The sequence below is a fragment of the Hakea prostrata genome, chromosome 11 (genome assembly GCF_041222555.1).
Source record: "Hakea prostrata isolate BN-2017 chromosome 11, UWA_Hpros_2, whole genome shotgun sequence".
NCBI lineage: Eukaryota > Viridiplantae > Streptophyta > Magnoliopsida > Proteales > Proteaceae > Hakea > Hakea prostrata.
Genome location: NC_142610.1, coordinates 4,540,768 through 4,553,361, shown reverse-complemented (window position 1 = coordinate 4,553,361; position 12,594 = coordinate 4,540,768). Strand labels below are relative to the sequence as shown.

The window sequence follows — 12,594 nt, the reverse complement described above, 5'->3', positions numbered from 1 at the left end:
CCAACGTTGAGTATGGATCACCTACCCGTTATTGGTTTTTAATGATCATAAAATTGGGTAGGGCTCGCATCTGAGTAAAATAATAATAATTTAAAGATGGACTGCCACTTTGGCGGTGAACAGTGGGTCACTCCACAGGAATCCGGATCATCTCCCTGTCGGGTGCTGTGCTCCCCCATGGCTTCTTGACCATAAAAACCAATGGGTCCCACTGGTGAAAAGGTTTTTTTTTCTTTTTCCAAAAAGTATTTTTCACGGGCCCCCGGTTTTGTGGTCGAGAACGTCGGGGTCGCAGATACGGATTCCTCACAGGGCTCCGCCCAAATTTGTAATGGACTAAGCTTGGGCCCCACCCAGTTTTGTGGTGAAGTGCTCCCCCGATCCGGACTCGCGTCTCATCAGCGTCGAGGGTTCAGAGAAGGTGAAAGAATGGCTGCTGCTTCGTCCTCCTTCCCAAACCCGTCGTCGACCACTTCAGTTTCCGAAAACCAAAGACACGAACTTGGAAAGCAGGTGAAATTCATTACTGGAAACGGGTTTTACTTACCTTCAACATTTCATGTAGAAGATTGGCAAAAAAGTAACAGAAGCCGATAGGTTTTCTTATGTTTTATTTATATATGTTTTTTTTTATTTGTTGGATTTTCAGATAAGAAATCATGAGGTTGCAATTGCTGAGTTGAATAGCGTCCCATCATCTAGGGTAAGTTTTATTGAATTGAAACCATTTAAACTCTTCTTCCGTACACCCGATTTGTATCTGCTCTTAATTTTAGGTCTTCAATAAGTTGAATTCAGTGTTTAGTAGATCAATGAAATAAAGAATGAATCAATGTAGTTATAATTTTCTCTGTACCTGAGTGATTTCTCTATGTTCTTGTCTACGTTTTCTGGGACTGAATTATTGATTAAATCTTCGTTTATTTTTAAAATTGGATTAATTTTAAAATGTAATGTCCTTTGTAGGAACATCATGAAACTCATTAATCATGAAAAACAGTATAGATTCTACTCCTGTCTTAATTTGAGACACCTGGTGAGAGAATAAGAGTTTAAAGAGTCTTAGACCTACTAGGAAAGCATAACTGGTCGATTAGAAATTTCAAACACTAAAGACATATCTTTAGAGATTTATCTGACACGAACTGATATACATAATATGAGCTAGGCAGATCAGTGTTTTGTATTTTATTGCAATAGCAACAGAACTGAGGTTGAGTAAAATTTGCATATAGAAGTTAAAGCAGAACAACACATAGTTTAGGTAGTTGTTTGAGGGAGAAGACTGAAGCTAGGAGAAAAAAGGTGCCACTATTGTTTTTAAGTGCAATTAAATTATTTCCCTACGTCATGTGTGATCTGAATTCTTATACTCGACTTTTGCACCAACGTATTTTGGTAGGTAACCCAAATGATTTGATTTGTGAGATTAGTGATGGAAGCACCCAACCCAATAGGTTGGCCTTTTCACCTGATTAAATTCTATAAATATGTAACTTATGTTCTCTTATTAGGTCATTGTGAGATTTAGGTTTTAACCTTAGGGTTTTGGTGAGATTTTTCGTAATGCCATTCTGGCGATACGAAAAATCTTTATTGAATATTCTTCCTACATAGGGATAGTTCTTCTTCTTCACCCATGGACGTAGCACACCGCTTTGGTGTGTGAACCACTTTAAATCTATGGTTCTATCTGCATTATTATTTATTATTATTTTTTTTTTTTGGTTTTTGATTGTGATTTCTTGGTGTTTTTACACCTTATAATTATTAAAACACATTTAGCTAATGGAAGTTTAAACATGATTTGATTAAATACTTGTTAGGGTTTCTTCTTAGTCCACTTCATATTAGGGTTTTCCCCTTTCCTCCTTGTACTGTTTCAGAGTCCTTCGTTTGAATTTGGAAAGGAAATCAAACCCAATTGTATGTAATGGCTATAGGGACCCGAGGTATTATTTATGACAATTCCTAGCCCTAACTATTTCCCCAATGGATAAGGTTGGTAATACCCCTGGCTGAAATGAACGAATGTGGACCCAAGTAGTGAGTCGGTGTTAGTTAACCCCAAAAACTCAATAATCTCCTACTTAGCTACACTAATACTTACACCTTTTGCTTAGGTGTTTGGCTATAACTCCCACAATGTTTTATAACTTAGAACACAATTCAACCAATGAATTGTTGATTTTGAACAACAGAAGGAGATGTTTCTCGGTACATGAAACACAAGTATCTACCATTAGAGACGTTAACCTAGAACAACGGCTCAAATAAATAATGCCATATGTCTTTTGGTTAAAAGGCTTTCTATCTTTCAATCTTAAAAGAAAAAAGGGAACTTCAAAGATTTGATTAAGCAATTAGACCTCACAATTTTTAAAAATTTGTTTAAAGTAATTTCCTTTTTAGTTTGTTGGAATTAAGGAAATAGTACAAAAAATCATTTAATATCAAATTGTGAATTGTAACAAAGAAGCTGAATATCTGAATTTGAAACCATACCATTTTAGGGTGGGTTGGGGGTTTGCAGAGCTGGCAAGGGGAAATTAGGGAGAATCAGAGCTGTAAACATCAAAGAGAAAGAGAAAGAGAAAGTAATCGCCATAGTTACAAACAACTGTACCCGAATCCTTGGACGGCTTGTTTTCTTGCTGATGAATTGTCGATTTTGAACAACAGATGGAGATGTTTCTTGGTATATGAAACACAACTATCTACCATTACAGACATTAATCAGTTGTTGGTATGAACCAGATCCTAGGACGGCTTGTTTTCTTGCTGATGAATTGTCGATTTTGAACAACAAATGGAGATGTTTCTCGGTATATGAAACACAACTATCTACCATTACAGACATTAACCACTTGTTGGAATGAACCCTTTCGGGGTGTAAACAGGAGATAAGGACTGCAAAAACCTTCTATGATCACAAAATCATTCCCTCTTGTAGGTCGTTGATCAATCTACCTTGGATTACCATATGGTTAGAAAACTTTGATACTAACCAGTACGTAAGCAACCTGCTGTTATTGAGGTTAATATCTAACTTTGGCAAAACTGTGTGTGGTGTAATTGCTTGTGGCAAAGAACCCCTCCCTAAGATTTCAGTTAAATACTGCCATAAATTGAATCCCTGGCCAAATACTGCCATTGTCATATGACATCAGAATGTAGATCAATATTGTGTACTGGTAATTATTATTCCAAGATGAAAACAAAATAACCATCTTATAAATGAATAAGTCAAACAACGCTGAACAAGAAATAATTATTTCCACTAAACAAAAGCATCAAAAGATTCTACAACCTGTGCTAGAAATGTGACTCTTAAAACCTCCCACTTGGCAAAGCCTCAATGACTAGATATAGCATCATCTTCTTAGTAGGAATATGCTGAAAATCGATTTCCTCAGTAGTTACCTTTTCCCTGACCAGTAGATGCTTGATACCAATATGTTTAACACAAGAGCTGTTGTCACACCATAATTCTAGTGGTCTATAAACCAGATCAATAATCTTGGGTTCAGAAATGAAATTTCTAATCCACACAATTTCTTTCATTCCAAGTCTTTCTTGTGGTTCTGGTTCCACTTTGCTTTGACTGTTATCTGATATTGTATCCGTATTGCAAGCTTACACTGCCAACTTTGCTGGCCAGTTGGTTTTATGGTGGAGTGAATTGCTATAAATCAATTGATGGACTGATTTTTATTTTTGTTCCAAGGACCAAGAGCTGGAAATTAACAGTCTGTAACTCTCATGATACGATTAGAGTTTCACTCCCAATTATGATACTTAAGCTCTTATGTGAAAATGCTACCTGAGGCAGTTTATTAGATAACAGCCGTTATAGTCTTACGGGGTTCAAGTGAGACACAGTTGTGAGTTTTTCCTCCAAAGCTACCATCTTTCCTTGTGATGATGTCCAATTCCTTAGATATTTCTTGACTTTTGGTTTGATACTGACAGCTAACAAGCATTGGGAAGATGCTGGGGACTATGGAAATAACAATGTGCTTGATGGGATAACTGAGGTGTACATTGAGATTCTGTTATGTAATCTTCTCATGATGGTGTAACTAGTTTGTATTTGTTTCTCAGCCATCCACAATTTTTTTTGCCAGCCTGTGTTACCTGATTATTTTGCCCTTTTAAGGGGCATTTGGAATTACTTTTCAATACAGTTGCCAATATTTTAACTGTCGTGTGCTGCTATTTCTGGATTACTTGGATTATCAATTCATATCATACTTTTTCTTTATTGCAGTCTGTATATCAAAAAAATGGTACTATTTTCTTCCGTACAAGCATCCAGAAGGCAAAAACAGACGAACAAAGTAAAATAACACTCTCATGCGTAATACTTGGATTATTTCAATACTTGGATTTCCCCCCTTATTACATTGTTGATTTTACTATGCAGGACAACTTGATTTGACCAAGGCTAAGCTGCAGAAGTTGAGTGCAACTTAATGTCACCATGCGGATGAACAACCTTCGCATCATTGAAGCTTTTTGTCAATTTTTGGGGGGTGGAAGTTCTTAGATAGAGATTATTTGCAGACTTGTTGCAGGCTTGCCATAGTGTCCAACGTGCTTGATATCTACTTAGTTGTGAATGGATACATACTTCCCAAGTTGACTCCATATCTTTTAGAGGATATTGATCTTGGCTCTTGGCTCATGACTCAAACAATTCATCTTGTCTCCTGAGTTTCCTTTTTTTTTTTTTTTTGGCTCGAGTGCTAGTTATTTTTTCATTAGTTTATATCTCAGTATACAGAAAAACATGGTTTGGCACATCCGCTGGTATGTTGGACTTGAATTCAGTTTTGCCAAGAAAAAGAAAATGCCAATGAAGGGAGCTAAAACCCAAATCAAGCACTGAAATGGTGTTCAGTGAGGGCAAGCTCTAAATCCTAAACTTTAAAGAGAACCAGGAAGCGAACCAGTGACAAAAGTGAGTTGCCATGCTTGGTTAGACATTTGATGAGTGCTCAAATCTCTGCTAATGTGCTAATCAGATTTTTAATGGTCACAAAGAGATTTGGGTGCAATTATTGAACAATGGAAAGGAAGAGAATCAAGAAACCTAGGGATTAGAAACTAAACATCCGGTTGTACAGAAGGGAAGAAAAAGTAATGTAAATTTTGTTGAATGCTCTTGAAATTTGGAAAATTTCTCTTCTAATAATAATCATTTCCATCTAAAACTTGACCCTTATAGTCTTGGTTTCTGTTTGTACTCAAGATCTTTACTTCATCAACCAGTCTTCATCATTTCCAACTTACTTACTAAAAATTGAGAACCAGACATTCGGTACAGGTTGGGTTAGGTGCCACAAGGAGAAGGGAAAATGAAAGGATAAGAAGGGTTTTAAGCAGAATCGTAGATGATTTTTCTAAAAATTTAAAAAGAAAAAAACACACAATAATCAATAGTACTTGGTTTGAAAGTTGTGATCCTCTACCCACTAGGGTAGAAGACTGTGCTTCCCCTCACATTCTAAATATATAGAAGCACGGTTTACCTTTGGCCCATCTTGATAGTGTTCAGAAATGGGTCTCATCCTAATGTGTGTTAGAAGAGTGTGAGACAAGCACAATCCCTTACCCTTGTGAGTAAAGGGTCTGGACTCATGTACAAGAACAATGTGTTGCTTTATTTAAGGAAAATAATTGTTTTTTTAATTTTAAAATGTGTCATTAACAAGAGGTAGTAGCTTTATATATAATGTGGGAGAATAACCGTGTATATATATGAGGTTTTGCCCTTGGTCCCAAGGAGATTCAAACTTTTAATCTCATACTACGAGGTGTTGGTCTTTACCAATTGAACCAACCCATTAGGGATACCTAGAGTTGAAATTATAGCATAAAAGTTGAAATAACAGTATTGCCTCAATAGGATTTTCACATTTTCTCCGGGGCATGAATATCAGTAAAAGGGCCATTTTTGTGTCTAAGTGGGAGAGCCCAGTTACTTGCACACCCAATTAACATTTTCTCACCCTCAAGAGGAGAGAGTTCATTATTTGATGGAGGGTCTATGCTTAAAGGGTTGCTGAATTATATATATATTCAGATTCAGCAACAAAAAAAATTACAGATGCACACAGCTTTAAGCCAAAGAGAAGAAACTAGTCATTTAGTCTTACTCTACATGGGTAGGCCATTATAGTTAGACTATTCCCTACTAAGTTTGACTGTCTAGGAATATAAAAGTAATCACCATTGCATGGTCTACGCTTAAGATTGTTACTAAACAACATACATTTTCTAAGCAACATACATTTTTCTCTTTTGTTTATTCATTTTAAAGGTTTGTTGTGATGGAAAATTAAATTGAAGAAACTTCGATAATGAGATCAATATATTTGAGGGGTCAATCAAAGGAACTGATTTAGTAAGAATACGTCTATTTTAGTCCTTCAAAATACATTTTTCCTCTACTTTTGCACATTCACCTTGCACTTTTTTTATGTTTTTCACTTTTAGATGAAAATGGTTTTCAATTGCTTGAGATGAAGTGGGGGCTTTTTTGGGTCTATAGAGAAAGTCTCGTAAATAGCAGTGTAGATTTCTACACTTTTGAAGCAAAGGTGGAAACAGCTTTGGAGGGAATTAGAGTGGGATTGCAGAGCAAAATCTCAAGAGAATTAGGGTGGCATTACATCTAGGAGATTCCCTTAAATCAATTATGAATAAACTCTCAAGTTCTCTTGCTGATATGCTGCCAAATCCTTTAAGGGATCCTTGATCATCCTACTTGGTTTCTTTCTATTCTTACAACTTACGGATGCAATATCCCATCTCAGAGTTTCTGTATTTTCCTCGAAAATTTTGTTTGTATAGTTACTCATATGTATATAACAATGATGCAGTAGATGAATAAACAATGCTGCAATATTCAATTCTCCATATTTTACTCAAAGTAAGTAATGAAGTTTGTTTTTGCATTAAAAAAATATGGAATTTCTTCTATAAGTATACGCTTATCTTGACCAAAGAATGTTTCCCCCACTAAAAATTTTAAAAAATATTATTTGTCTTATTACAGTTATATGGTCAATCCTTGATGTTATCATTGTTAAAAAAAAAAGAAGATAATTATGTTAATAAATTTAATGCTCATAGATATTAAAATCACTAAATGCAAATATTCCGTTGACTTGGGTTAGAATCAATAGCTTTTAAATGTACGCAAAATTAAAATTGTTCTCATTTAAATTGTGGTTTAGAATCTAGACTACTCAAAAGTCAAAATCTCAAGTGCATCATGTACAGAAAAACTTTCACATGAAAAAAAAAAAACTCAAAAAGTATCCGTAAGTCTTAAGAATTTGGGAAAATTACAAAAGTAATTGAGTTTACTTTACAAAAGTAATTACTTAATGTCTCATTTAACAAAACTAATTAAAATTGAGTTTGCATTTACAAAACTAACAAAAATAGTGATTTTTCATCCCTTTGGACATTTTTTACCCCTAAAATTGATCATACCAATATGGGGTGAAAATGTCCGAAGAGTATGAAAAATTAGTGACTTTTTTCTTTTGGACAAAATAGTAATTTCTCCTCTTCAATGTGGTTAGTTTTAAAGGTTAAAAATGTCCAAAGGAATGAAAAATCACTATTTCAATTAATTTTGTAAATGCAAAATTAATTTTAGCTAATTTTGTTAAGTGAAACATTTAGTGGTTATTTTTGTAAAAGAAAACCTAAAACAACTAATCATGTAATTTTCCCTTATTTCTTTTCCAAAATGCTTGTTTCCTCCCAAAATTATGAAATTGCTTGGGTCATGCACATTTAATGCGCATGATCGTCAAGCTAAGATTTCGAACTGTCAAATCTGAAATCTCGGTTGAAACTAAATCTCGACTTTTGAATTTTAATGGTCGAGATCGAAATTTCGACCAAAATTCCAATTTGACCGCCCATCATGTTTGGCTTGACAGTCCTACGCATTTAATGCGCAGGACCAAGCAAAGTTCCAAAAATTGACTACGACTCGTCTCTTGCATTGTGCAAATCACTTAAAAAGTTGTTTGACTCAATTGAAAATCCCTAATCGTGCTTTACTTATAGTATGCAAGCATAGAAGAATTCCCATACAACATTTCTAAGATTAGTTCTCTCAAACACCTTATTTTTAGCCTATGTTCGCCACTCAAGAAGTTGTTTGATGTGGCACCATTAGAAAAGCTTTGAAAGTTTCAGATTTTGAAGCTTAAATCAACCTGGAGAAGCTACCAAAGATCAAGTAGCAGGTGTGTTATGTTTTATATGGGCTATTTAAGAAGAAATCTTGCAATTAAGGATTTTAATGATTTTTTAATTATTAAAATAAGAACAAAGGTGCTCTTGACCAGATTAAAAAAACTAAATATTTACAAAGCTCCTTCTGAGGATGTAATCAAGGTGTGCGCAAATTGGCCTGGATGAACCTTAGAAACCCTAAAAGAAAAAAAAACCGAATGTTTTGATGCATGTATCGGTGAGAGCATGATGTTCTACCATGAACATGGAAGCCAAGTAACTAAAGTTGAAACATTAATAAAATGTACACCAAAAAAAAAAATTAAGTATATAATTTTTATTTGCTTGGACATTATATAGATTTTGTAGCCCATGAACGGACCAAAAATACATTGCTTATATTTTCTCTAATGACATTTAGCCATCATAGTCAATCTGTTGTCATTTTGAGATCTGTTCTAGTGGTTAAATTATTGTTTTTGAAAAGTATCTTTATTGATCCTAGCTAGACCTGTAAATGGATAGCCGAAATCCGCCTCCGAATTCGCATTCGTATTCGTTTAAGGGTATCCGTATCCGAAAGTTTTCTTACCGGAAAATATCCGTATCCGTCCGCTAAGCAACCGGATTCGGATTCGGATAATTGCTTATCGGATCGGATAATATCCGGATAGAGTAAAGTATTTAACATTTTTTCTTTAAAAATATATGATAATCGGATTCGAATACCGGTAATCGGATTTGGATAGCGGTATTCAGTAATAAGAAATTAGAAATTTATAAAAAATAATTTAAAAAAGTGAAAATTATCAATCAATAATCGGATATTTTATCGGATCGGATTATTATCGGATATCCGATAAAGTTTCGGATTCGGATTCGGATGCCTTCTCTAAATTTTTGCTGGATTCGGATTCGAATTCGGATAGCGGATTTACTAATTGGATTCGGATTTGGATACTGGTGTATCCGAGCCGAATCCGGTCCGTTTACAGGCCTAATCCTAGCATATATCTCATTGTTGTCATCTAATCTTAGAATCCGGATCTTCACAAAAACCAGTGGGTCCCACCGGTGAAAAAAAACTTTTTTTAAAATTTTTTTCAAAAAGTGTTTTTCACCGTAGGTCCCACTGATGTTTGTGGTCAGGATTCAGGAAGCGTCAGGGGAGCACTTTCGTCAGGGTCGTTGATCCGGACTCCTAATCTTAATCCAATGGTAGTCATTTTATCTAAATCCAAACTCCAAACCTCTTAGAGTCTGTTTGGTTATATGTATCCAGAGATTTCAAATCTCTGGATTCATGAATCTGAGAATTATACCCATTTGGTTGTAAAAATCTCTAGATTCATGAAATCTAGAGATTCACCTTTTTACACTAAAAACGTGAATTTGTAGATTTATGGGTAAGGGGTGAAATCCAGAGATTTCAAAAAAGCTATATATTTGCACATTCACAAAAATCACGTAGATCAAATAGTTTTTTAGGATGAATCCACAAATTTCATTCCACAACCAAACATTTAATTTTATAAATTATGATCCCAGAGATTTGAAATCTCCAGACTCATGTAACCAAACAGGCCTTAGGCCCTTACCTTATATCTCCCTTGTGGTAATTGTTAACAATCATTTGGAGACTTAAATATCTTTTACTTATTCACAATTATTTTTTTAAATCATATATTAATTAAGGCTTAATCATATATATATATATATGGTTTGTAAAAAATATACATTGTAAATCAATAAATGATATTCTAATCATAATACATTATATTAGATCATTTGAGGGGCATTTATTTGATCCTTCCAGATTTATAATTTGAATATACTTAATGGTGGCTGACGGTGTTAAGTCTAGTTGAGACCTACACATATGATATTACACTAAAGGGACCCAACATTAATATATGGCCCACTAAAGGAACCCACATATAAAAAACTCTAATTATAATTAAGTGAGAAAAAGAACTGACTTGGTGGGTTTTGCCAAACCTTAGTCTAACTCTGACACCCTTTAGGTTAGCTTAGGGCTTGCCCCTCATTGTCCACCTTAATCCTGACTCATGGTTGAAAAATCTTAATCCATCCAGGCTCATCTATGATTGATTCTAATCTAGCCATGCTAGGGTGGTCATGATTGGCCTAGTTTGACTTTGATTAACTCTATATAGTTTGTGTCCTACACATGGAAGGAAATATCGGCGAATTTCGCCGAAATATCGACGAAATTCGCCAGTTTCGTTAATCAGCGAACCGAAAGGTTGCTCCGAAACGAGATGAGTTAGATTTCGCCGATTACCGCCGCCGGCAGTCTCCGACTGTGCGTCGCCGTGAGAAAAAATAGAGAAAAGGAGAGAGTGAAAGCTTGCAAAGGGAAAAAAACTCTTGCAGAGGTGGCCGGAGATGTTAGAGACGATGAAAGGTGGGAGAGAGAGAGAGAGAGTTAAAAGCAGATTTTCGTTTAAATAATATTATTATATTATACATTTATATGATTGAATGACGTTTTGTACTTTTTGTAAGAACTTTTTATATTATTTTTGTACTTTTCAACTTTGCATTTATTACATGAATCCTCACCCCTTTTGTAATTATTTTTTATATTATTTTTATCAATTTTATATTTATATTACATGGGTAATCGCACCGCTGCAGGTTTATTTTATCAATTTTATATTTATATTACATGGGTAATCGCACTGCTGCAGGTTTATTTTGAAATTTAAAAAAACCAGGCAGCGAAATCTCGCCGAGATTTCGGCGAGATTTCGCCATATCGCCCGGTTCGCTGGGTAGCGAACCGGGCGAAACGAACGATACTTCGTTCCTTGGTCCTACAAACATGTTTGACCTTAACCTACATGTACTTTTAAAATTAAAGAAAAATGCACCCTTAGGATTGAGAAAAACCCAAGCCTATTCGGGTTAAAGATGGATTTGAATTATGAGGGCCAAATTTATACCCCTGGTTGTAATATTGCAATCTGAGCCACCTCGACCAGCAAAACCCTATTGGTTTAACTTAAATTATTATCAATTAAGGACAACTTAATTGTCACCAGTTAGAATCATACCACATTGCTCATTATAATCAATTTGTGTTGGGATCTTCTATTAGTACATAATTTTACAAGAATAGAGAGCTTTAACGGAAATTCTCCCCCATACATTACTTTGTTTTTCAAAATAAAAACAATAATAAGAGCAATAGAGTGAGTGAAAGTTCTCTTTTTCCTGATGTAGCACATGGTACTTGCACCTAGACATAGTCAGATCCTGCAAAACGTTACTGTAAAATTCAGTCAATAATATATTATGCCTGATATTATTAATTTAATTAATGAAATGGTGAACACGTGGTCAAATCGATAATAAATGCTTGGGCTAAATAATTCATCACTATTTTATTATTAATTTAATTGATAAAATGGTAAACACGTCACCATTTTCTCAAACTATGGAGGAAAGTAGCCGTGAAGGACAAGGCAAGTGAAGTAATAAATGGAGTTTTGGTATTTCCGGCGATATACACTTGTATTTAGCCGAATCGCCGGGAAAATCCTCGATTTTCCAGCGATATTTCGGCGATTTATTGTAATTTTGGATTTCGGTCTCAATTTCAGTTCGCCATGAACCGAAACCACTGAAATGCGATATTGCTTACCATGATATCAATGTGATCAACATAGCATGATAGATGAATACATATTAATATACTAATATAGTCGATGATAACCAATTCATGTTTGCATGATGATATAAGGCTCACGTGATTAAGCCTGCAACTCATTGGATTAACATAATCCAACTTTCCAACTTGTGGGTTGCAGATAAACTTAACTCGCCTCTTATTCTTCTATATTTGCATGTTTATCGAAATTCAACTTACGAGTGTGTAAAGCACACACAAGGCCATGTAAGAAACATGATTGGTGGTGATCAATGATTTTAAAATTCAAATGGTTATAAAAAAAGGCGAATAAGTTGAACGACCATTAAGCCAGGTGAGAGGGTGAGGAATAACAAGATTTAAATATGGGGAAAGGGTTCATTGACCTTTATCAATTTCACACAAAAAGGGTTCTGTGCATCCACCCATTAAAATATCAATTCAAGATAAAGGGAGCAAAGTTTAAAGTATCGGTATCGAGTATCGTATCGGTCAGGTGATTTTAAGAAACGTATCGTCCTGTATCGATCGTGTATTGTATCGCTCTGGCTAATGCATTTTAGTGTAATTCAATAGAGAGACGTATCGAGATGTATCGTATCGATTGGGTCAAATATGGATACGTATAGACTAGTATCGTATGGTATCGTGGA

General features: G+C 34.9%; 1 protein-coding gene across 1 annotated transcript; it reads left to right on the top strand.

Moving 5' to 3' along the window:
- Window positions 1–358: 358 nt before the first annotated feature.
- LOC148999677 (Prefoldin chaperone subunit family protein) lies at window positions 359–5,131 on the top strand. The gene is made up of 4 exons (XM_089140974.1): window positions 359–513; window positions 650–703; window positions 4,271–4,340; window positions 4,427–5,131. The coding sequence occupies exons 1-4, from the start codon at window positions 430–432 to the stop codon at window positions 4,474–4,476; spliced, it is 258 nt and encodes an 85-aa protein (XP_088997100.1). The 5' UTR covers window positions 359–429; the 3' UTR covers window positions 4,477–5,131.
- The last annotated feature ends 7,463 nt before the right edge of the window (window positions 5,132–12,594 follow it).